The following is a 26624-nucleotide window of genomic DNA, read 5'->3' as shown; positions in this document are numbered from 1 at the left end:
AAGAGGATAACTTACAAACAGAAAAACGTTAGTCTTCAAAACAATTCCCTGACTTAAGCGACTGTCACGAGGAGGTCTAAGTAGGCTTTCGTGTTTCCAAATCCACTACCTGCAAGTACTGCTCCTTTTGATTACAGGGAAAAGTCTTCATTCTGGAAAGCTAAGCCATGGCAGGGCCTTTTAAGTCTCCGAAAGCAGAGACGCCAGGTCACCTGCCGCCGGCTCGGGAGAAGCTGCGGCGCCGGGGGCGAGACTCACCGTGACAGGCTTGGTCTTCTCCCAGTCGGTGAGCAGGTCGGAGGTGCGGCTCTCCACAGCCCGGTCCTCCTGGACGATCTTCATCTGCAGGTTCGCCACCTGCTGCTGGATGGCAGAGTCCTTCCGCCGCATGATGTCGTTGAAGGCCCCCCACTCTCCCTCGATGTTGTCAATGTAGAGCCAGGAAGGCGGGAACTGGAACCTTTGCTTTTCCAGCAAGCGCTGGCCGTTGCGGTAGAGCTTTGAGGGTCACAGAATAAACTTAGCACTTTCCTTCACAAGGGCAGCAGAGAGAGCTGTCAGATTCCCACGGACGGGAGGGCACCCCGCGGCTACGGAGCACACGTGCTCCCCTCCCGACGGCGCCGTGGCCAGTCCCGTGACTGCTCCCGGCTGCACCGGGTGGCCCCGAGCAGGGTCTAAGCGTGCTAGAGCTGGGCGTCACACCCTCCTTCCAAATTATGAGAAGGTAATTCAAGTTTCAGGACTTGAAGGTCCACAACTACAGCAAAAGATTTTAAAAGACAGGAGCCTGTGGCTCTCAAACCCTGAAGTGCCTAAGAATCACCTGCCCACCCTTACAAGCACGGCAGTGGCACGACAGAGATGCGCCGTAGACCCCACCTGAGACACAGTGAGGGACAGAGCTCACCTCGACTTGCTTTTCAAACTGCTTGATCTTCCGTTTCAGAGACTGCACGTAGGTGATGAAGGTCACAGCGTCGGAGGTGCTGGCCGTGTCCACGGAGTGTTGCTCCAGCTCCTGGCGAGACTGTCCGGAGAGAGCAGAGCGTTTAACGGAGAGCCGAGGGGCACCAGGGGGTTCATCACACCGGCAGGATCCTGCCTCCTCACCTTGGAGATCTGGGAGTGGAACTCTGTCATGTTTGAGCCAAGCATCTGCCCAAATTTGCTGAGGACCTCCTTATGCCAAGAGTCGTACTTCAGGTTCACCTTCGACTGGACCTGCAGGTGAAGGAGCACACGATGGCGGATGAGCAAGTCTTTCACGCTGGAGTGTTTATGCCTCAACTCCATTTTCGTCAGGTGTTGCCGTCCCAGCTCCCTGGACGCCTTTCAATGAGACAGCAGAGCTCACCTTGCCGTAATCTATGACTACTGGTCCGAACTCCTTCTTGGTCTCTGCATTGTCAAAGGTTCCTCGGGCCTTCCTTATCTGCACCAAGAGCGCCTGCCACTTGTTGAGATCCTCCCCGAGTCTGTTATAGATGTTCTCAGCTTGCATGTCCCACAAACACTGATACTGAAGCCAGACCTGCAAGTGAAGAACAGAGTTAAATACTACAGTTTGACTTTTCATTTTGTAAAATATTAACATATATTTTCATATTCTGTTAAAAGCCTCATGTTCTTTCATCGCCGTTAGGAAAACTCTCACTTCAAATTCTCAGAATTTTCCTATCAAAAGAGAATAGTTTCCTGTCCTCCAAAATGATTAGTATCCCACAAGGTTTGCCCTATTGTTCACTCCTTGTTTTAAGACAGCAGATATTACCTCATCGTTCACATTACACATAGTCAAGACCTTTTAGCTCCCTATCATTAAATCTCATACTCCTAAGTGTGTAAGACATCATACTGGGATGAGACTAGCTTCTCACCTTGACGTACTGCTCGACTTCAGCTACGATGCCCATGACCGCAGAATACGATTCCTCCAGGGCAACGGGGCCATCTGGCATCCGTGTTAGAGCATTCCGGTAGAATTTCTCTTCTTCGGTCAGTTCATAGTGGACACCCACCTAACCAAACAAAGCCAGAAATGAACGCAGGTAGTGCGCACAAAAATGTGAATCTCAGTCACTTTCACTAAATTAAAATAAACCGAAAGAAACTGTATTTAAGGGATAACATTCACTTATCCCAGTCACAGGTAACCAGAAGCCTACTTATAATATATCTCCTCAAACCAACGAAAGGAACATCAACCACAAGCCAGAAGATGTGGCGTCACTACTGGCACAAGGCAAAAACGGTTAGAGAGCAGGCGAGCCCTAGGAGCAGAGAGCACGGCGCCCCAGAGCAGGGCCCTGCAAGACCTGAGCCTCTCATCCAAGGACGCAGGACTGAAGGTGGCGCCTACGAGAGCGTGAGATGACCACGACCGAGTGTTAACACCAACGTGGATGCTGGAACCCGCGACACAGTCATTCGTTTGTTTCAACCACTTGTGGGCTGTCACGTGCCAGGCACTGTTGTAGGTACAACAAACAGACAAAAACCTCTGCTCACATAGATTTACATTCTGTGGGAGGATAGAGACAACTAAGGGAAAAGCAAAATACACAGCATGTCACAGGGTGAGCAGTGCCACGGAGGAAAGCAGGGAAGAGGGGGCGAGGGGACGTGGGTGCAGGGAGGATGTATTTTGAGCAGGGGAGTCAGGGAAGGCCTCACTGAGGAGGTAACGCATGGGCAGGGACCAGGAGGTGGAGGGAGGGAGCCTGGTGAGTATTTGCTCCCAGGGCTTCCGAGCAAGTGCAAAGGCTCAGGGGCAAGAGTGCACCTGGCACGTGTGAGGATGAGCGAGAGCCCAGCGCGGCTGCAGCAGAGCCGTGAGGGGAGGAGCAGATCAGGGAGGCGGCGTGTCACGTGGGGCCCAGCAAGGCGCCGTGGTGGGTGAGACAGGAAGCCGTTAACGGGCTCCGAAAAGAGAAACGTCAGGGCAAACACACAGTTTTAAGACGCACTCTGGCTGCTGTGTTGACGACAGATTGTAGGGGGCAAAAGCAGACACAGAGAGACCAGTCAGGAGGGGGCTTAAATAATCCGACTGAGGGATTATGGTACCTTGGAGGGTGGTAGTGCTGGATGTGGTAAGAAACAGATTAGGGTTAATTTTTAAATTAATTAATTAACGTATTTATTTTTGGCTGCGTCAGGTCTTTGTTGCTGCACGCGGGCTTTCTCTAGTTACGGCAAGCAGGGGCTACTCTTTGTTGCGGTGCGCGGGCTTCTCATTGTGGTGGCTTCTCCTGCTGTGGAGCACGGGCTCTAGGCACATGCAGGCTTCAGTAGTTGTGGTGTGTGGGCTCAGTAGTTGTGGCTCACGGGCTCTAGAGAGCAGGCTCAGTAGTTGTGGCGCACGGGCTTAGTTGCTCCGTGGCATGTGGGATCTTCCCCGACCAGGGATTGAACCCGCGTCCCCTGCATTGGCAGGCAGATTCTTAACCACTGCACCACCAGGGAAGTCCCGATTAGGGTTAATTTTGAAGATAACGACAGTGGGTGTCCAGGAGCAGGTTGGAGGATGGGAAAGAAAAGACTGGGGGAGGAGCAAATCTGAGGGAGGGGTCTGAGAGACAAGTCCAGTTTGACACGTCCATCAGGTGGTCACATGGAGACGCCAAGGAGGCAAAGGGACAGGCAGTCTGGAGTTCAGGAAAAGGCCTGGCTGGAGACAGGAACACGGAGTTGTGGCACTGGTATTTAAAGCCAACAGGCTGGATGAGACAGAGACAGAGTGGGGTGGAGACGGCACCGAACACGTAGAGCCAGTGAAGCAGATAGGCCAGCAAGGTGGAGGAAAGCCAGGAGAGCCGGCAAAAAGTGTGTGGCAAGGAGGGGGCAGGAAAAAGAGAACTGAGCTTACGTTCACAGTTAAGGAAAGAGACGCTTCCGGATAGGATCACTGTTTTCCAGAAAAGTCGGTTACAGCAGAGATTGTGGAATATGTTTATTTGAAAACCGCTGGTCCTATTTAGAAGTACTATTGCCTAGAGACCAGGGACTAAATGCAACGGTCTCTTGAGTTTTCCTTTTGCTCTAGGAGTGTCCTCCTAAGAGCATACTATATCCGGGATTTGCTTTAAAATAATCTGCTGCTGGGGGGTGGGGAAGGGAATATAATGAAACAAAACTGGCCACGTGTTGATAGATAAAGCGGAGCTTTATTTATGAGCTCACATGATTCCCTCTGCTTTCGTGTATGTTTGCAAATTCCCATAATAAAAAGGCAAGTGGGAGGGTGGGCAGGGAAAAGCAGGAATTAAAATTCCCACAGAAGTTCACGGGGAGAATTTCTAAGAGACCACTGACACCAGACCTCCGAACCCGACTGTGTGGAAAAGTAACTACTGGGAAGAACGTCAGGTCACACAAAGCTTCCTCCAGCTTTCCCTCAGAGTGCCGAGCTGAGGTCTGGAGTTTGAAAAGACGCGTCAGGAGCTCTTTAAAGAGGCGCATGGAGGTGGAGTCCCAGAGCGAGAGGGAGACGCGGAGCTCACCTGGTACCTCTGACTCTGGATCCTGGGGAGAGACAGCACCACCATCTTCCAGGTGAACATCTCCTGGTACAGCTTGTACCTGCACTCCTCGATTGGCGGGTTCAAATAGATGACCTGGTTGGTTATTCTCAGCTCATGGACGACATTCTATGAAGCAAAGATTTCATTTTTACTCAGCAATCTATTTCAGTAAAATGGCTTTGATAAAGAACACTTTCTCTCTCTAATTATTAAACTACTTCCGTTTGAACCACAAAGTCTGTTACTTTATCAACAGACTCGGTCTTCCCTGACTTCATGTTTGTGGTCTGTGCCCCCGCCAAGGAAGAGGAGGTCAGAGGGCAGGCCCCGCTTGGGTCCTTTGTGGGTCCCCCAGTGCCTGGGTGTCATACACACAACAGGTGCTCAGTGAAGCACCATCGGATATGACGTGTGTGCTGATATCTGGACACGAGGACCTTGCGACCTGAGAAACCAGTGACACGAGGCCAATTTTACTGATGTCTGTTTACAAGTCGGGGTCAGTCTGTGCTACCTGCCAGTGCTTTAAGCTAATGGAGAATTCCAGCTCAGTCTCCACTAGATACTGTATCCACTCAGACACACTCACTGGCTTTTCTGCATCTCAGTATTTTAAAAAGTACACTCTGGGGATGAATACCTGTAATATTCCAAAGTGAAAACATTTTTTAAGCATAAAAGCGGAAAAAAAAAGAGAAAAGGTATAAAGTCTGCGTAGAAAAAAAAACGCCAATTGTTTCTCCCAGATCAAAGTTTTTACTTGCCCAGCTCTTCCAGGCTTCTGTTTTGTGAGACCTTTTTATTGGTAAATATAACACACATACTGTAAACTACATAAAACTAACACATGGCTTAATGAATCAGCGTGAGGTGGACAGCTTTATAACCACCACCCACAACAGGAGACAGGGACCTACTTGCAGAGTCTGAACAGAACTTTCTGGAAAGCTTGCTAGGCCCCAGCTGACCACTCCTTCACACAAATGGGAAACAGCTGGCTTGGAGACAGACTGCTGTCCCGTGTGCTGACCAGTGTGCTACTGCATTCTCACAAGAATTCGATTCAGATTTTTGTGAAGACAGTGACATTTTAGGGTCACAGCCTGAACACCGGCTTGTAGCAGGTTATCATGTTCAGTTCTGGAAATGATTTCTTACACATCATACATGCTTAGAAAGCAGAGATCTTTTTTTTCCCAGTGTAAATTTACTTCTAAATATTATTTTCTATTAAAAAAAAACTTCTGTTTTTGAAACTATTTTAGACTTACAGGAGAGTTCTAAGGCAAGTATGAAGAGTTTCCATACACCCTCACCAGCTTCCTCTAACATGGTGTAATTACCAAAACAAAGACGTCAGCACTGATATAATACTATGAACTGAAACGCTGACTTCAGTCAGATTCCCAGGATCTAACAAGGACGCACATCACAGTTAGTTGTCACAGCTCCTCACTCCCTTCCAGTCTGTGACATTTTCTCAGCTTTTCCTGTCTCTCTCTCATGACCGTGGCATTCTGGTGTCCTGTGGGATGGCCCTCCACCTGGGTTCGCCTGACGTTTTCCTCATGGTTACTGGGGGGGAAGGCCATAGGGGTGAAGAGCCCTTCTCATCTCACCACAGGTGACAGCATACATCTCCCCTGGGATGCTGACTTGGGTCAGCTGAGCATGGTGGCACCTGTCAGGTTTCTCCACTGTAAAGTGACCTTTTCCCTGGTAGTTTTTAAGGGGAGAACCTTGTTTAATTTACTATCGAATCGGCTGCCCTGGGAAATACTGACCTTGATCTTTGGCTCTCCTCCAGGTTTGTGACTAACTTGAGGTGCGTCCGTATCCATGTCAACCTCTGCTTTATCCTCAGCTTGTCCAAGAAGCACCTGGGTCCAAGCTCTCAGGCCAGCTTGCAGGCGGACGCCCAGTATTCTTTCAATCTGCAGAGAAAACACGTCCAAGAACAGTGTTTCTTCCAAACGTTAGCTCAGAGCACGTTAACAGAAAGCTGATGCTTTAGGTCCAGGATGGACTGCTTCTGACTGCAAGCCTTCGCCCCTGCTTCTCAGCCTCATTTCCTCACCTTCCAGCCTCAGATCACCGTCTGCTAGGCTGACTGTGCTTTCCACTTGCAGGATCCCCACTTATAAGTGATAAAGATACCAACACAAACCCAGCAGATGTAGCGAAGGTCTTGATATTTGTTTGGTATGACAGATAATTTACAGAACAAAAGCATTTTCCTGGTAGCCTCAGAGATAAAACTAGAAAACTATAATTTGGAGATTAAACAATTTTCTTTTTCTTTTCAAAACGGAGGCATAAGTGACATGTAACATTATTATTAGTTTTGGACATACGACGTAATGATTCAATATTGGTATATACTGCAAAAGGATCACCACAGTAAGTCTAGTTAACATCCGTCACCAAACAGTGACCATTTTCTTTCAACAAGTTACGAAGAAAGCCAGAATTCTCTTCTGATCCGTAACGAGACAAACAGATTTACAAATAGGTTTCCTATGACTAGGATGTCTGTATGTCTTGTTTAGCGTCTGGCCACACAACCATCCTGGGAATGCAGTGAGGGCGGCTTGAGATAAACTGGGACTTGCAGTCGATTCAGAAGAGGGGGGCTGCGAACTTTCACTGTTTGGGTCCCACTGGTGGATACACTGCAACTTCTGTATCCATTTTAAAGGAGAAAACCTGTGACCCACACACAACTTCAGAACTGACCAACTACCATCTGTCCACTGAGTGACCGCTGCCATAAAACATCCTCCTTCTAGAGACTTCACAGCTGCACTCTCTGACATACACCGACGAGAAAGCGACATGGGGTGGTAAGTATGCTTCAAACACACACACACACACACCTCTCCCTCCCCACACACACCCCTACATGCGTGAGCCAAGATCCTCTCCACCAGGAATAAGAGGTTCTTGGATGCTGGGTGGGATGGTGGAGGGGGACAAGGTGGTCAGAGAAGGGCGCCAGGAGAACAGGGCCAGGAAGAACCACCTAAATGATCAGCAGAGCAGGGAAGGGCAAGTAGGAGGCTGTCAAATATCCAGAAAACAGAGAGAACTCTTTCTCCTCCCCCACAGCTCCCTGCTTCCAACTTACAAAGAAGGTTACTACGGCCAATACCACAGTTCAGCTCTGTCATTAGCTACATGGGCTTTCTGGAGAGAACTAGACTGTCACTGGTAACTCCTACGGAAACGTGCTTCTCAGTGACAAACTCATCAGCTATGGAACAGGGCCCACCCCCACGCAGACAGCAGACAAGTGGGCAGCACTGTGTGTAACAGGCCCCATACCCACCTCCATGTCCAGCTTGTTGACCCAGATGGGCAGGTTGGAGTAGGAGTGCAGGTTGAGGTCGTCCACGGCCTTCTGCACTCTGTTCAGGATCTCGGAGAAAGTCTTATGATCATACATGCAAGTCTCCAGGGACCGGACTTCCAGGTCTATTTTTTCCTCAATAATCAGCAGATCATCCACCTAAAGGAAGGCATATTTAGTATTTAAAACAGCCACTCACTCTATTTCTTTATCTTACGTATATTCTTCTCAATTAATAAATGTCCGAGGCAGAGAAGTTCTTCCACAAATAGCTAACCCTACGTGTTGGCGTGAGAACACCCTGTGTCTCTGTGGAGGAAGGGAAATGTGTGGAAACGAGCAGCTTCCCCCCTTGCCTGCCCCTGCTCCCGGGAAGGGCGACCTCTGACTGTCAGTTTGGGAGGAGGACACCAACGCGACCCGCTCAGCACTTTCCCTCGCTGGGAGCCGGCCGTGCACCAGACAAGCGGACTCTGTCCTGCCCGCAGTGGCAGGCGCAGGGCCAGGAGGTGGCAGCTGGGCGAGGGTCTGGGCTGGAAGTCCAGGTCTGGGGCAGACTGACCGCAAGCACCACGACTGCAGATCGAGAGCCCATTATCCACGCAGCTTTACCAGTAATAAAGCTCTCGTGCCCTTCACCTCTCTACTGGTTTCCAACCTGAACTCGGGCTGTCACTTAACGGCTTCCCTAAAGCCGCAACACCATCCAGCAGCCCGGTGAGCGAAAGGCTGCTTTCTCCCCCTCAGCGGACTCGGCCCTAAGCTGTAGGGATCACGCGTGCCCTCTGCGGGGGAGCTGATGTATTATCGGATTAGCCAGCGCTGGGTTTAGCTCATTCCCCGGACGTGGAGGACGAAAGCAGAACACACCTTTTCTTGGAAGTTGAAGACAGTCTCCGCTAAGCGCTGCACGTAGGGGTCGAGCTTGTAGGACTCCCACACCAAGGCGATGCCCTCCGCGATCAGAGCCTGCACCTCCTTTTTCAAGCCCGCGACCAGCAGGGAGATGGTGTTGCGCTCCTCCACCTTCTCACACGTGCGTTCGTAAGTCCGAACGCTCTCGATCAGCGAGATGGCAAACGGGTAGAGCTGGTTTGCTTGGTGAGCCTTGTTTACAATCGCCAGTGGGACTCGGAAACCGAGCCACTTGAGGTTTCGAACTTCTTTGGAGAGTGTGATAATCTCGGGGAGGAAGTTAACCTTCAGCTTGAGGACGTTTCCGGACCGGCCCCGGACGCGCGTGCTCTCGATGGTGAAGATGCGGCCCGAGACGCCCAGGTTGCGCTGCTGCACCTTGCGGGCCCAGTCGTCAAAGATCTCCTGCGTGTTGAGCTTCATGCGGAAGCTGTCTCCGTCCTGCTTCAGCTTCTGCCCCTCCACGTGGTTCTCCCAGCCCTTGCCCAGCACGTCCTCCACACGCTTCATGTAGGCCGTCAGCTGTCGGTCGATCTGCTTCGCCCAAATGATGGACCCCGACACCGGCGGCAGGTCGCGCACGTGGCTCATCTTACACGCCTGGCTCTGCGGGTACTGGACCTTGAACTTGTCGTGCAGAGACTCGATGTCGTCCTTCACGCGCTGGATCAGCTGGGTCTGGTACTCGCGGATGGCCCCACGGATGTGGGGCCTGACAAACAGCGCATTGAACCTGGAGAAGATCCTGAACATCTCATTGGCGTTCTTGGCCGTGCCGAGCTGATCTCGAAGGCGAGCGGTGATCCGGGTCTCCACCCTGTCGATCCTCTCGTCGTATCTCTTCATCGCAGCCTCCCAGGCCTCCGTGCCCTCTTTGGAGACGTCGAGCCCGTCCACTTCCTTGACGTTCTCGTAAGCGAGGTTGACCTCCTCTATGGCATTTGCGTCAGCGGCATCGAAGAGGACCTCGGCTACTTTCATGTCTTGGGGTTCGGGCACCTCTCCCTGGTTCTGCTGTGCGACTGCCGTGACCTGGAAGGAGAGGATTCGCAACAGAAACGGTCTGCCAAATGAAGACTCATCCTGCTGCAAACAAGCAGCACACACCAGACAAAGTGACCCGTCCACCACGCAGCTTCAACGTTTAGTCAAACATTTTGTAACTACAACTCAACAAGACCACGTAAGACATTATATGGTATGCTTTAACTCTGTGCTGGAAAGATCTTCCGACAACGTAGTTTCGTTGCTTAAGCTAAAAGAACATGTCTCAAAACCTGGGTTTGGGGTTCTTCCCTCTTCCATGTTTAGACTATGATTAAAATTGCATTGGAAAGCTCAGGAATTCACAGGAGTGCTACGTACAAACTTAGCATCCAACATGCTTTTCCTTTTTCTTTTTTTTTTTTTAAACTTTAAATTATAATCCATCAGTCCATACCACAGTAGAGGGACAGATAAAGTGCTACAGTAACTGGGAAGAGTCCATTCAGTTCCCTTCATGCTACTGGAGAGACAGCAGAGTACACACAGGATCTTTGCCTCAGGAAATGTTAAGACTTCCAGGCACGTCTCAGGCCCACACTCTCACAGAATTATAACGCTAGGCAGGGGTCTCGATCAGGGGTCCACAGATGCCTCGGATGAAACTCAGACAGTCTGTGAATTTGTTTGGGGAAAATCATTATTTTCACTAACTCCCTAATTAAATTTAGCATTTCCTTCAATTACGAATGTGGGCTACGGCCACCGCTGTTCACAGTTCCGACTCTGTCATCAGTAACTCCTTCCCCATCACGTTGCAGTTGTACACATCCTAAGATCATGTTTATGTTCACTACTTCAAACTTATGGTATTAGGCCCGTCACTAGGTCTTGCTCTTTTACGTGTTCATGGAGAAGCATACAGATTACTAGATGACACTTTCGAAACTGCTGACAACTGTTTATTTGTAAACCTGTGCATTTTAGTTTATGTATTTAAAAACATTCTGAGGACTCTGGGTGATGACAGTGTAGGAGCAAAAACTGGGCACGGTGATTAAGCAGCCATTTCAGGACAGCGGAAAACAAGCAATGGCGGCCAGCACCTTGAGCTGTGTTTGTATCAGGTAAGAGCAGTGAGCTGATGGCCGTCCTGCCTGGAGGGGCTCCCATCCGCCAGCTCCGGCAGGAAAACCCGCAGCTTTGCAGGTGGGAGGACAACAACAATAAGCATAAAGGGGAGATTCTGGAAAAGACAGCCTGACGAGGGCCGAGGTACTAAATTACGTGGACACACAGGAGACCCTGGGGAGTCCTGCAAGAATGAAAAGTCTGGGCAGATTTACAACTTGCTGTCAACCAAGAATTCTATAACTGGTGAAACTATCCTTCAAATATGAGAGTGAAATATCTTCCCCAATAAACGAGAAATGAGGGCAACTGTTGCCAGCAAACCTGTGGAACAAGAAATACTGAAGCAGGTCCTTTAGGCTAAAGAGATAGGACAGCGGAGAGTAACTTAGGCCATAGGAAGGAATGAAGAGAACTGGAAACTATAAATCGGGGACAAACGTAAAAGATTGTATTATTATTTTTCTTTTCTTCTCCTGATTTTTCTAAGATATATATGACTGTTTAAAACAAAGCTTGTAACACTGTATTGCTGGGTTTACAATACATGTAATAGGTATGTAATATACATGTATGGGAAGAACAGTGTTATTTCCACTGTTATAAATATGACAAGCAGGAGGAGACAGGGCTACACCGGTTATGAGGTTCAGTCAGTACTGAGCACATCATGATAAATTAAAGATCTAGAGTAATCCCTAAAAAAGAAAATTCAAAGAAATACAGCTACAAGTCTACAGAGGAATTAAAATGATATACTAAAAATAACACAAAAGGCAGCAGTACAGGAACAGAGAAACAACAAAAATGAGACGAATGGAAAACAAATAGCAAATGGCAGGTCTAAATCCAACCATGTCAATAATTATCTTACATGTGAACAGACTAAGTGGTCCAAAAGACCGTTCTGAGAATGTATGCCTGCACACCTGAGTTTATTATACATTTTACAAATGTAAAGGACGTACATATTCCATATGGTTTACAAACAAAAAGAAAGCAGACAATGATCTTTTGAAACAATGATATCTGGGAAGGGACGTGGCAAAAAAGGGTCCAGACACCCTAGGCCAGAACGAATCAGCCCCAGTCTCAAGTCTCTCATGGACACAATGAAGGGTTAACATTTAAACCAACACACGCACGTGTGTACATATAAATCAGTACCGCACTAAGTAAAAAGGTGCCGAGGATGCGTTATTAACAATCTGCTTCACCCTGAATAGCAGGCACTCCTATCGGAGAATGAACCCTTCTAGATGGCATAATTTCTAGACTGGATCCCCCTCAACCCAACTAACAGCTTATTACAAAATTTTCAAACTACAGGAGGGTAGAAAGAATTCTAGACTGAATACCCATATACCGCCACCTAGAGCCTATAATTAACATTGGCTCTGTATTGGCTTTATCCTATATCTATCCACTTACCAACTCTTCTACCTATAAGTATTTCTGGACTGGGTTTTCTAAAGGGAGAAAGGCATTGGTGAAGAAGAGTGGTGGACTGAGAAGAGATAAAAAAGCACGAACAAAGAAAAGGAGTCATTTAATTCTTTTAATAAATCTGAGGCAAATGCAATTATTATCCACATTTTAGAGATAAGGGGTCTGGGGAAAAGGTGAAATAATGTGCCCCAGGCACATGGCTAGCTCAACGGTGGGATTAGGATTTAAACCCACGAAGTCTGGCTCTGGGGTCCATGCAATTTGGAGATGGGGATGAATCGATGGAGAATGTGAAAGATTTGAACTGAAACACCAGGAGTCAGAATCACTAGCTCTTAAAAGATTACAGTGACGGGTAAAAACGGAGCTGAAGAAGTACTTCACAGTATAAAACAGAAACAAGTAGTCAAATCTAAACAAAAAAAGAGAGAGGGTCACTCAAACAATGCACATACAGATTCCTAGAATGTGAATCACACCTGTGGCCTCAGGACCCTGACGATGACAGCTCTCAGCTGCTCGTGCTGGCGTCTGAACTTCCTCATCTGGTCAAGGCGAGCCTGAAGCTTCCTGTGAGCAGGGTTGATTCGCCACACCATCTTCAGGTTTTCTTCCCTTTTCCTTTTGACAATGTCTCTCAACAACACCTGGAGTTTCTCATACTCGTCATCCCAAGTCTGAAAGACCTCAAAGCACGCGACCATAACCTGGTATATAATTTAAGAAAGGAAGTTTATTATTAAAGCGTATTTTCATCTCAGGGCCCTCAGGTTGGTTTTCTGATATATTACAACTCACTTTTTCAAATTCTTCATAAGCAACATGCATCAGTTTTCTAGTGCCCAGCACTTTGAGTAACTGAGAACTCAAGTCTCTTGAAATCGCCTCCACCAAACGCAGTGCCCTCTGAATGGGGTATTTTGTGTTTCGGATCTTTCTCAGATGGGTGAAAATCGCAACAAGTGCCTGCCTTATCTTGTCCAGCTCAGTGGCAGACAGCAAGTCATTCAGAGGAAAATCTTTCATCAGAGGATTGTAGTCATTCACAGTTTCCAAAGCCTGTTTCAGACCTAGATTAACATAGAAACAGTTAATGGTTTTCACACGAAGTGATACAACTATAACGTTGTTATATGTCAGTTATACCACAATGAAAAAAAAAGCAAAAAGATATTTCTTTTAGGTTTAAATACTGGTTAAGTAAACGAAAGTATATCCTCACAAGAGAACGTTTTGATGTTGCAAAAGATTTAGTGACACAGAAATTGGGCTACTGGAAAGAAAAGAGTGTTATTAACAAGATAATCCCAGTGTGGTCTCATTATTGCTTTTTTAAGAATTATCAGTCAACTCAGACAACTCATATGCACTCCAAAGGCTATGAGTGGTAGCCCCAAAGATTTCACCTTTTTTTTGCTTTCTATATTATCTAAACATTCTAGTAATACCACCTTAGTATTTTTTTTTAACATCCTTATTGGAGTATAATTGCTTTACAATGGTGTGTTAGTTTCTGCTTTATAACAAAGTGAATCAGCTATACATAAACATATATGTTCATATCTCTTCCCTGTTGCGTCTCCCACTACTTTAGTTGTTTTGTTTTGTTCTATTTTTTTGCGGTACGTGGGCCTCTCACTGTTGTGGCCTCTCCCGTTGCGGAGCATAGGCTCCGGACGCGCAGGCCCAGCGGCCATGGCTCACGGGCCCAGCCGCTCCACGGCATGTGGGAATCTTCCTGGACCGGGGCACGAACCCGCATCCCTTGCATCGGCAGGCGGACTCTCAACCACTGCGCCACCAGGGAAGCCCTACTTTAGTTTTAAAAAACTAGAATTTTATCATCCTTAAGAACAGTAAAATTTAAATTTTATACCCATGGCTCAAGTTAGGGGAATGTATTATGCACGTGGAATCACAGAAAAACCTGGCTCCTGGTCTATTTTTTTTTTTTTTTACTTCCTCTGGCATAAGATTTACAAAAGAAATGTATTAGGAAAGAAATAAAGGTTTCAGAGGTATTAAAAAATTCAAGGTCTACACTTCAGTACTAGTGAGTGCCCATATCCCAGTGAATGTATGATCAAAATAACTGGAAGGTTTCCACCCGGAATTCCCTCTAACATTTAAAATGTGGGCGCCACAACCTTTTTTGGAGGGGAAGAAAAGAACATGACAACTGCTGCAGTCCTGATGACTTGTTCTAACACGTCTCTGGTGGGCACAGAGTGGTAGAGCAACGTCCACCCATGGCCGGTCATTCCACATTTGTGTGCCTGGTACGTGCTCATTCAACATCACTCCCCCTGCTGCCCGTTCAGAAAATAACTTTATCTTGACCATTTTTCAGAACAGGGAGGAGGGCAGAGAACAGAGGAAAGGGGCAGGTAAATAGCAGAAGAGAAAGTACTGACCAGCTCTCCTTCCACAGCCCTGTGGGCAAAGAACTTCTGCTTAACATAAACCATGTTTCTGCTTGGATTGTCAAAAGCACACTCGACTTTACACTAAAAAAGTACAGCCTACTTAAGGAACCAAGTAACTGAGAAAACAGGAGGGAAGCTCCCAGCGTCCCCTGTACTCATGCCTAGAAACTGGCTTATGTTCTTAAAACCCTGGAAGGGAAAGGGAGGTATGTGAGAAAATCATTTTCATTACCTAGAGCTGGGGGAAAGATGAGATAAGTTGCCAAGGAGTAAACAGTCAGAAAAGATGATGCATCTATTAATTTTCATCACAAAACCCAGGTCAACAGCTCATTGATCAGACTATCAGCTCTAGTTCTTACCTGTGTCAGTGTCGAAGCTGACGGTGGCATGGAAACGCTTGCCGTGTTTCAAGATATCCAGCGTCAGGAGAACTTCTGGGCTCTCTCGTTTCTCCTGGATGCGGTATAACGCACGTTCCAAGTTTAGCCAAAAACTAATTTCCTGTAAGGCAGTTCCTGAGGCAGGATCTCGATCAAGTTTGGTCACCTTAAATATAAAATAACATTCAAGAGTATTCAGCATTTAAACAAAGGTAAAAAACGTACCATTAACTAAGAACATGCATTATAATTTAGTTTTTACATTTCAAGCAGATTTCCTTCCTTGTATTATAAGCGGTTTAGTTTGAAATCAAAGGTCTGGACTTCCCCGGAGGTCCAGTGGTTAAGACTCCACGTTCCCACTGCAGGGGGTGCGGGTTCGATCCCTGGTTGGGGAACTAAGATGCTACATGCCACAAAGTACAACCAAAAAAAAAAAAAAAGAAATCAAAGGTCTGAGACAGCTGAGATTAGCGCTCTCTCAGGGATGGTATTTAAACCATGTCACACGGTACCCTGACCACTCCACTCCACTCCACCTGGGCCGACATTAATCCTCCACTGAGCATTCCCAGGACCAGTGGGAGGTACTGCTAACAGTCATCACAGAACTCACCTCGTTGACAAGAACTCGGACCAGTTTTCTCACAGATATTAAAGAGTAAAGCATTTTACATGACATTTTCAATACTGTGCTCTTACTTTTTGAATTTCGCGGATCCAGCGGTTAACTCCAGATTGTAACTGATTGAGAAAAGTTGGGTCTTCAACCTTATCTCCAAAGTCTGTGACTTTCGGCTTTTCTCCACGCTCATAACACTGTTTTGCAACATTTGTAATAATTGGATGAATGGGCAGGCTGATCTCTGGAATTTCAATATTCTGCTGCAGGTGAAGGAGTCCCATTTCAAGTTCTGCAATCTTTTTTTCAACTGAAGGAGCCATTTTATCACCATCCCTAAAAAGACAGGAAATGCCTCAAACTTTATTGCGCTATTGGTCTCCAAAGAGGTTCTATTATTTCAGGTCTGTCAAATATTAATAATACACATTTTATTAATGCAACAGATTTACATCCTCTTGGTTTACTAGCTTTTCCCTCCAGATTTCTGAATTTTACATCATCTTCCACAGTGTGTCGTGAACATTAAGTAAAATACGGCATTCAAACTAACGAAGGAAAAATGGTTTTTACCTGTCTGCCTTGCCAGACTCTCTGATATAGGACTTAAAAAAAGGAGCCACCGCGTTGCTAATGAAAGAGTGCAAGGTTTCATACGGCGAGTCTTCACTGAGTGTGAGAACACGGAGCTGGGACGATACGGGCTTGTCTGCATCAATCACTGGAGTCCGTTTAATGAACGCCAGGCTGAAAGAACGGGAAAGAAGGAGTTAGAACAAAGAGTCTCATTCTTCGTCAGTTTTAGTAACTGCAGCCTTCTTTGTGTTGCATGCAAACTAAAAATTCATTTGAATGTTTTAATTTTAAAATCATATTAGGAATAGACTAAATTGTTGCTTTTCTAATAGTGAAATACATTGCTTCTCTTTCTTTACTCACCTATGTGAGAACTAGCAAATCAAGGTTAAGGTTATAACATGTGACCATGAAAGCAGACCAAGTTAGTTTATCTCATATGGGGGTTGAGTCCATAACCTTGCCCTCAGGAAAACTAACCTCCCTAGCAATTGCAAGTTACAAGCCCCGATTAACTTAAATCCGATCTCATAATAATTTGTCCCATTCATTTATGATATTGAATCACATGTCAACTTGACTAAACAAAAGCCACCTGCAGGTTGAAGTGACGAGAGGACATTCCAGGGCCCTACAGCCTGGCCTAAACCAACCCTTCCAGTTTCATCTCCTGCTACGCACCCCCTACCCCACCTGAGACACCCTTTAAACTACATGGCCCATTCTCTAAACTTCATGTGCTTTTGTGTAGTTGCTTAAGAAACCTATATTCATCTGCTGAAATTCCAAGTAACCCCCAAAACCCAACTTCAGCATCACTTCTCCCATGGGGCCATCCCTAGGCAGAAGCAATCTCCCCAGTCTTCATGTTTCATGGTACTCTACACCTCTAAGATTTTGCCAAGTATTACAGCTAGTTGTGTATCTGCCATCTTTTCTCCCAAAAGACCAAACTTCTTGGGAAAAGGAGCTAAGCTTTATTCCTTTGCACACCTACTGCTGTATCTTACACATAACAGGTGCTCAAAGGTGGTTGAATTAACAGCTTCAACAGAAGCAGTATTTGAATTTTCCAGTTCTCATATTATGTATATGTACTTTATACATAATACTTCACATTATTCTAAAAAGTCAGTGGAGCTTCCCGATGTGACATGCCGAGAAGGGACACAGTCACAGTAGTATCCCTGCTGAAAATGTGCGACTTGACTGGAACCATGGAGAAACATCAGACAGATCCAACGGAGGGGCAGTCCGTCAAACTACTGGCCTGCACGTATCAACAATGGCAATGTCATCAAAGACACAGAAAGAAAGACACAGAATTGGATTCTGGATCATGGGAGAAACACTGTAGGGGACATTATGGAGAAAATATGAATATGTACTATACCTAGAGTAATACTGTACCGAAATTTCTGGAATTTGAAAATCGTACTGAGGCTGTGAACAAGAATGTTTTTGTTCTTAGGAAATGCTGCGAAGTATTTAGGGATGAAGGGGCAGGTTGTCTATAGCTCTCAAATGGTTCCGGAAAAAAAATGATGATGCAAACATGGCAAATGTTAACTGACATCTGGGAGTTCTACACGCTATCCATGCAACTCTTGTAAGCTTGAAATTATTCAAAGTAAAAAGTTTTTAAAAGCCAAGGCAAGATAAACATTTACACATTTGAATTTGAATATGTCTACTGGAGTATAAACTGGCACAACCTTTTTAAAAGGTGGGAGATCTGGTAACACACATTAAAGACTTCAATGATGCATCGCATCTGAACCAGTAATGCTATCTTTAGGGATTTATCCGAAAAAGAATCAGACCGGTGTACCTATGAATGTTTACTACTTACTTGTAATAATGAAAACTCAGGTATACTCTGAGAGCATTATTAGATATGCTAAGTACATTATGGCTCAAACCTAGAATGGATGATGCCATGATATGGCAATTAAAATAAAAAGATTCTAGATTTTATACTGACTCGGAAATCCTCTTAATTTGAATAAATAAAATCAAAGATAAGAAACTGAATTAAAGAGCAGAAATCTTTGGAGTGTTTTCTTAGCATCTCTGTCTGAGTCGATTAGGATTTACATTTAATCCTCACGAGTTTACAGTCCAAAATAATGGTGTGTTCATACTACTCACCTGCTGGACTTAAGTCCATAATGAATGTCTATGTTGATGTTATAGGAAATAAATTCTTTTTCTTCTTCTCCTTCATCACCAACATCCTCTACAAATCATAATAAATATTCTATCAAATTCATGTCAGTATTCCAAGTTTTAATTTACCAACTGTTCAGAGCGCGGTTAGCCTCACCCCAACCCCAGCCTGGCGTTTAAACCCCTGCGTGACTCGGCTCTACCTAATTCTCCCTTCTACCCATTTTTTCTGACTGCTGACCCAGGCACTTATTTGCTGTGGGATCTTGGGCAAGGTTCTTAACTTCTTGGCATCTCCGTTTCCTTGTTCGTAAACTGGGGACGCACTGGCTTGCCTGGGTCGTTGAATGACTGACTGAGCCGCTGCCTAGAGTGGGCCCTGGCCCCAGGGCGGTGCTAGGTGGTGTCCGATAAGGCCAAGTTCTCCCCACCGCATCCCAGCAGTCTCAACCCCTGTGCTCCAGTCACAGAGGTCGCTTCCCACCCCCAGCCCCAGGGTATTCTGCTCAGGTGTCTACTCAGCACTTGCTATGCGACAGGCATTACTTTAGGCGCATCGCACATCTACCCCGCACATCTACCCCTCACGACGACACTATGGGGCTTGGCATGACTATTATTATTCTTATCTTCCAAGCAAGGAATGTAAGTAAATTGCCCTCAGACATGTGACTGGAAAGGGACAGAGTGAAAATTCAAAAGTCTGATTCCAAACCCGGGCTCCTTAACAGCCTGCCCTCTTCCCTCTTTAAGGCCCCTACAGGGAAATCCCCATCAAGAAGCATCCCCAGGTCACCAAGGGGGCATTCACCTGGCTGTCCCCTCTGCTCTTATAGCGCTTTCAGAGCCTGTTCTGGGGTCAATTTATGAATACAGCAGTATTCATTCAAAAGCTTACTGGAATTTAATACCAAGATAACTCAAGATGCATGCGAATAAAATTTCTAGATAGTTAAAAATGAAAATTGAAAAATTAATATAAAAATCATAAAAATGGGAAGTAATACAAACCTCTGGATCTAGTACTAATCAGCTAGATGGGTACACCCTCTAGTTGAATCATCTTTGGTACGACATACTGTATGGAATAACTGCATTAGCAAAAATTAATATCGAAGGATTAATCTAACTTGATATGTACGATTCACCTTCACTTCTAAGTCATGGTGTAATAACAAAGGCAGTAGACTTAACTAAGTGATCTCGGGAAAGTCATTTTTCTTCCTGTCAGCTTCAAATTCGTAAAACGTAAAAGGGGCAACAGAAGAGGGGGTGGGATATTAAATTATGTGGTCTATAAGGTTTCTATAAATGCTAAAACCTATGCGCAAAAGCTATTTGCTTCTTTCGTTTTAAGATGAGACAAATACAAAATTCACACTAAAAGAATATAAAGTATTAGTGTATTTATTTATATACATATAAATATATATTTATCAAGACAATTACTCTTCCAAAATGTTGTTTTTAGTATAATTTTAGGAAGGAGAGGAGGAGTGAGTGGCGGAACATTTTCGTATGCCAGTGACTTCCTAGCTGTTTTTTAAAATTACTAACTACCTGAAAAAAAACCCCAAACCAACCAACCGAGTTTTCTAACTACTGAAATGTGGACATACCACAAGATAAATCATACTGCCTGAAACCAATCAAACATATAATTGCAATCTGTAAGACACAAAGACAAAGAGTATAAGGAAATACCCCCAAACTAAAATAGTTGTCAGGGTGGTGGGATTATGAAATATTTTTTCCCTTGATTTTTGGAACTTTCAATAATGCTGTTCTATGACTTATATAAAATATATGTCATTAAGATAACACCCAAACAATAAATAGACAATAAAAGTAACATTCTACAATCACCAAAGGAAATTACTAAGTAAAAAGTATGGTGTAACCTTGAATCATATCTTTCTCCCTGACAGAGCGGCATCCTCTATACAAATAAAATCATATAGAAAACATGCCAACTGGACACAACACCTAACCACATCCCCAGCACATCCTAATGCAGACAGGGTTAAAGGAACCGGGAGCAGGCCAGGCGATGAGTCACGGCTGTCTCCGGACCACTGTGAACGCCCAGCCCAGCCCAGCCCAGCCCAGCCCGCGCTAGGAATAACACTGCAATGCAGCAGGAGACGGCTGGGGCTCGGGAATGCACACACGATGACATAATCCTCAGACACGGGTATGCAAAGTACGTGTCCTCTACTGCTCTGTAAAATTCTAACTTCCTCTGATGACAGTAATTTATGCAAGTCATTATTAATATCAGCCATAGACTACATTTTGGATTAGTTTTTTAACGCTCCTCCCCATAAATACGAAGATCATATGAAGTCTGAGGATGTCTGATTCCCATTATAAAGAACACATGACACTGTTTTATAAACTGCTGAACAATTTAAACTTTCCTGCCTCTTTATAAATTACTGTATTTTCCAAATAACAATAATTCTATTTCTGCAGAAACTTAAAAAAAAAAATTGTTTAAAGGAGGAGAGAAAGACACTTATTATTTGATTCCCAACAAAGAGGGTACTAATCCTGCTATATACGAACACCATCTGCACGTTTATCAGGTAATACCACTTTCGGTAAAGTCTGCACCAGTTTCCTAACGATGCTGAAGTTACTGGTTAATACACAACGGACTGATACCGTGCTGCCTACTAACACATTCAGGGAACTGAAATACCAGCGCAGACAGGCTGCGCCCGGCTCCCGAGTTCCTGTGCCGCAAGCCATACTGATACACCTTACAGCGCCCTGTGGACATTCCTTTGGTTAACTTCTGAGGGTTTATCAAATTCCTAGAGATGTTCAGAATGTCATTTAGCACTATTCTGCATATGCTTCTATTGAAAGATGAATGTATTTCAAAGTACGAGTGATCTGTATAATTACCTTGTGAATTAGGTGAGCAATGTGCCTCGTTTAATGAAATACAAACAGATGCACATTCAATTACCTTAAGACTCATACCGCCTCTCCTAGGTAGATGGGTATGTGTCCGCAGACTGGTGAACAGGCAACTGGAAAGGGGCGAGGGGAGGCCGCCGGCTCCCCTGCCCTTGGTCATCCCCTCCCTCCCTCTCCCCTCCCAACGTTCTCCAGCCACAGGGCAAGCCTCCTCTCAAGCTAGCGAACGAAGCCAGTCATTTTCTTTGGCCAGATGACGTGTTACGTGTTCCTGGCTCTCTTTATCTTTCCTTTTCTTTTCCCTTTAAAATCCAAACAGACTCCTAATACCACATTACTTTGGGCGATTCGCTGGCTGTCGTACACGCCCTCCCGGTAGCTCTCCGCTTTCCCATCCCTGGTACTTCCTCCAGCCACCCTGACGTCCACCCACCCTTCTGTCCTCCTTCTGAGGCCGTGACTTCTTCGCATCCACTCCCTGCCCTGCACAAGGCTAAGAGCGTGGCGAGCGTCTTCAGTCTTCTCCTGCATCCATAACATTGTTGGGAATTTGAAAGGAGGGTTGAACCCCATGCAATCCTTGTACACAAGGTAAAACTGGGGCTCCTCTTGACATTTCCAGAAAGAAAGAGAAGGAAGTGAAAAATACTAAGTCAGTAATGCCTAAAGGATTTAAGACTTCATGCTTTTTAAGGCTAACACTAATTCAAAAGAAATAATTGCTATGAAGTAAATGAAAACAAACACTCCTATTTAATGGATACCAAGGAATTCAACAGAGAAATTAGTTCTTAGGTTTCAGAATCCTTCTTAAAACATCCTTTTCCTAACTGGGTCTTAAAATCCTGCGGTTTTGGTTTCCTCACTCATGACAGAGGCGCTGGACTAAATCTCTCTGCCGTTCCCAGCCTGATACTCCATGATGCTGAGAGTCGAAATTTCCATCTGTCTTTACTTTTTAAAAAGAAGTAATGACTGGGGCTTCCCTGGTGGCACAGCGGTTGAGAGTCCGCCTGCCAATGCAGGGGACATGAGTTCGTGCCTCGATCCGGGAAGATCCCACATGCCGCAGAGTGGCTGGGCCCGTGAGCCATGGCCACTGAGCCTGCGCGTCCAGAGCCTGTGCTCCGCAACGGGAGAGGCCACAACAGTGAGAGGCCCGCATACCGCAAAAAAAAAAAAAAAGAAGTAATGACTGCTTTCCCTTTCCTGTACATGAATTCCACTCACTACAAAACACCTCACTTTGAAAAGCATCTTGCTGCAGACTGCTTTGTCCTACAGAGGGTGGGGGGCCCACCTACGGCGTGACAGCACAGGACAGCAAGAACTCAGGCTGATGGACTCCTGGCCCAGTGCTCCAAGACAGTGCCATGTCACAGCAAATGTTTCCTATTAATTTATTAATCATTTTATTAACCATTTTGGGGTCTAAGCCAGAAATGAATACTTTTTACTCATCAATCCACTACATTTCTTCTCTTTTTAGGGAAATTAAGTCCTCAGAAAAATAATGTTTAAAACTCCACAAAAACATACCTCTCCGTACGCCACCGCGTCTCTAGGAAGCTGAGTCCTGCAAGGAGCAATGGCTTTCTTCCAGACTCCAGTCATCTCTGCACTAATGAAGAGGGTAAAACCCCCTGAACCATGTACGTCAGGAACATCTAAAATCCCAAGCTTCGGGTAAGCGCCAACTAAAGGCAGCCACTACTTCCAGTCTTAAAGACAAAGCTCCAAGGGTAACACATCTGAGTGGAACAAAACCGAACCAAAACCCCACAGCACCCGTTCCCAGCCTGGTCCCAGACAAGCCCTGGAACCACCACTCCAGCAGCTGCAAACCGCAGCATCCTTACCAGTCCCTACCTTCACCACCCAACCTTTCACCGGACAGAACACACCCCAAAATGCACTTCAGATGAAAAGCGCTACAAAAGTGTCATTAACATCGTAATATGCCTATCACGTAGGGATCATCTACCTGGTCATACTTTTAGAAGTACGCTACGAGGAAAACAATTTTCTATAGGCCAGGAATTACAGGAAGGAGATTTCTCTTTTTAAAAAACGGGGAGCTACAATTTGACATTCCCTTTCACCAACTCTTCACTATCAAAATTAACTGTTAGGGGGCCTCCCCCGGTGGTCCAGTGGTTAAGACTCTGCGCTTCCCCTGCAGGGGGCACGGGTTAGATTCGATCACTGGATGGGGGACTACGAGCTCGCATGCCTCGCGGTGTGGCCAAAAAAAAAAAAAAAAAAATCAAGTGTTATAGTCACAACCTTTATTCTATACTTTAAAGCGGCTTTACTTACGAGCTCGCATGCCTCGCGGGGTGGCCAAAAAAAAAAAAAAAAAGATCAAGTGTTATAGTCACAACCTTTATTCTATACTTTAAAGGCGGCTTTACTTTAACAAAAAAAGTTTAAAGCTAGCTGGAGTACTTAAAAAAACATATAGAGATATACCTTCATATTAAAAAAAGCTTCTATATACAATTACATGTGTTTGGAAAATTCTTTCCATAAAAAAGGGGGGAAGTGGGGGGAAGATAAAGTAAAAGTAACTTCTCCTGTTCATTAAATAAGTTATATGACTTCATTGTTGGTGGCGGTCTTTATTCAGTTCAAACCATTCAGATTTATTCTCCATATCATAATGCAAGCCTGCCTTTTCACTGTAAATAACTACTGGATGTTCGTATTTGATTAAATGTGCAAATGGCAATGCTAACTCATAAAAACCAGCCCTCCTTCTAAGTGACCTGGGGTAACACTTATAATCTAAATTATGCTAGTGTAGCCAGGATGCTAATAAGACTGATGGGACGACATAGTTTTTCCTCAGATTTTTGTAAGTGAAAAATAAGTTAAGACAGGTTGAATTACTAGAAATACTTCCAGGACTTTTATAAATCCAGGAATGAGATAGGATTTCAATTGCAGACAGTCTCATTACCTAGTCAACATTCAAAAGTGCAAGTCATTATGGAGCCAAGATTTGGATCCGTGGATACTCGCTCTGCTGAAAGGAGAAAATGTACCCATCAAGAAAACAGGGGTGATTTGCACCAGAAAGCATTCAACAGAAATAGGGTCCCCCTCCAATAATTTTAGCAGGACCCTCCAATAATTTTAGCAAAGTTCAATTCTAAGTTGTTTGAGAAAAGTGAATCACTGAGGAGCACTCTAGAAGCAAAGAACAAAACCTACAATTTTTTTCTGGAAAAAAGAAACTGAGACCTAAGGTAGAAATCACTGATTTCAGAAAAACAAAAACTGTGCGATGAAAATATGATCAAGAATCAGCCACGGTAAAGCTACTCAAAATACAATAACAATGCAGATTAAAATGTATTTTAATAAAACAATGTATATTCACTAAAAAACGACCAGAAAGACAGATACCAAAATGCTGACAGTGGTCATATCCAGGTCAAAGGATTTCAGGTGACTTTAATTTTATCTGTATACTTTAATTTTCTATTGTGACTATATACTTTTTTTGAAAGAAAATAGATGAGTCAAAAAAAATTTGTTTTTAAACAGTAGCAGTTTCCATGCAGGAAAACAACCCCAAACACTCGCTGGGTCACACTCGTTGACCCTCCTGCAGAGGCCAATGCTACAATGAAGCATCTCCTGAGTGGGAAAAACCTTTGAAAGAAACAAACTATCTGCAAGAAACTAAGTGTGTGTAGGGGAGCGGTGAGGCAGATAGCTGAGATTCTCTTACTGACAGAACCATACAGCTTTTGAGATTATAAGAAGCTTGTCTCCGAACACTTTCAGACAATGCCCAATCCTTGGTGCTAAGCTAGCATTTACCTGGACATCATCCTTGGCTTCCCGGATGGACGGTGCCACACCCAGACACATGCTGTCAAATAAGCTCGCCATTGGCTACAAAATGGTCTGAAAGTATCAGGGGGAAACCCTCCCTGAAGGCAAGCTCCACTCTCAAGAGGAACCTAGGCTTGCTTTTGGGAGGTCACTATTTGAGGAGACTGCTGGGATATGCAAACCTTTTGTCCCGTCCCTCCACTAGGTGCCTAACCTAAGTCTCTCTCCTTTTAAGATCTGTAAAATAGATTCAAAGACCATGGGGCCATCATTAGGATCATCTCAGCATCACACAAATACAAGGCATGATGAAGGAAAACAAGCAGTGGGCTGGACACTGAGATGCTGAGTCTAGCCTAGGGAGTAGGATTAGCCGGTGTGACCTTGGGGCAGTCACTTCGACTGAGCCTCAGTTTTCTCGCGTCTCAAGTGGGCAGATGCACCCACTCAACAGGGACAGCATTAAGTCCAAGAGGGAGACCTGCGTGCGCTATCCACCTGGAACAGTGATGCCCCGCTCGCAGCCGGGGCTGTCACTGTCACTCCTCGGGCCTCGGCATCTGGGTCCGCACAAGGCAGAGGCCGGGATGCCCGCCGGTCAGGGCTCCCCCAGCTCCGGCTCGCCTGTATCTCCCCCTACACCCGGACGACCGAAGGACCACAATCCAGGCTGCCCCCCCACCCCTGACACATCCCTCCCGAGGCCGGCCTTGGCCTGGACGCAAATCGAAACCGAAAAGCCCATGTGACATTGGAGGCCAGCATGCGGCCACCGCCCGCGCTCAGCCCGGGAGACGCTGTCTCCACCCAACTCGGCCATCTTGAGGCCGAGCTGACAAAGCGATCCCATTGTTGCGGGTGACGGCGAGGCTGGGCGACCTCCTCCGTCCCCGCGACCCGGAAGGGGGCACCCTGGGGGCCCGGCGGCAAGGGGTGTGGCGGGAGCGAGGCGGGGCGCCGTGGGACCCACCGCAGCCCCGGCCCCGCACCTTTGAGCGTGGAGCGCTCCACCAGGACCGTGTGCACCTGCGGGTCCGAGAGGAACTTGCGCATCTGCTCCAGGGCGCTCTTCTCCTCCAGCGCCGCCTCGAGCGCGGCCGGGGCCTCGCCGCCATCCTCCAGCAGCAGCGGCACCAGCTTGCGCAGGTGCTTCTGCAGCACCGACACGTCGGCCACGTTCTGCACTGCCGACACCTCCAGGCCGGCCGAGCCGTCCTCGCCACCGCCCCCGGGCTCCGACATGGCGCCGCGCTCGGGACCCGCAGGCAGCGCTGAGAAGGCGGCCGCGACTCGGCGCGAGAGCGAGCGGGCGGACGCACG

At 46.1% G+C, this 26624-nt stretch overlaps 1 protein-coding gene across 2 annotated transcripts in view; it reads right to left on the bottom strand.

Moving 5' to 3' along the window:
* Nucleotides 1–26618, bottom strand: part of DYNC1H1 (dynein cytoplasmic 1 heavy chain 1) — a 65668-nt gene extending 39050 nt beyond the window's left edge. For both annotated transcript variants that reach the window (XR_003004907.1, XM_024757767.1), the window contains exons 1-16: nt 26294–26618; nt 18513–18600; nt 16359–16532; nt 15866–16121; nt 15143–15329; nt 13153–13424; nt 12834–13061; nt 8746–9822; nt 7855–8034; nt 6311–6460; nt 4506–4652; nt 1881–2021; nt 1358–1534; nt 1114–1224; nt 911–1030; nt 259–498 (exon numbers count right to left, since the gene is read on the bottom strand). Coding sequence is in view for 1 of the 2 variants with exons in the window: in XM_024757767.1 (XP_024613535.1) it covers nt 259–498; nt 911–1030; nt 1114–1224; nt 1358–1534; nt 1881–2021; nt 4506–4652; nt 6311–6460; nt 7855–8034; nt 8746–9822; nt 12834–13061; nt 13153–13424; nt 15143–15329; nt 15866–16121; nt 16359–16532; nt 18513–18600; nt 26294–26546 (3801 nt within the window). In the remaining variant the exon portion in view is untranslated. The remainder of the gene's footprint in view (nt 1–258; nt 499–910; nt 1031–1113; nt 1225–1357; nt 1535–1880; nt 2022–4505; nt 4653–6310; nt 6461–7854; nt 8035–8745; nt 9823–12833; nt 13062–13152; nt 13425–15142; nt 15330–15865; nt 16122–16358; nt 16533–18512; nt 18601–26293) is intronic.
* Between the last annotated feature and the right edge of the window lie 6 nt (nt 26619–26624).

Source organism: Neophocaena asiaeorientalis, unplaced genomic scaffold (assembly GCF_003031525.2).
Source record: "Neophocaena asiaeorientalis asiaeorientalis breed wild unplaced genomic scaffold, Neophocaena_asiaeorientalis_V1.1 scaffold476, whole genome shotgun sequence".
Taxonomy (NCBI): Eukaryota; Metazoa; Chordata; class Mammalia; order Artiodactyla; family Phocoenidae; genus Neophocaena; species Neophocaena asiaeorientalis.
The sequence above is the reverse complement of the archived record's forward strand: the minus strand, read 5'-3'. Positions and strand labels throughout refer to the sequence as shown.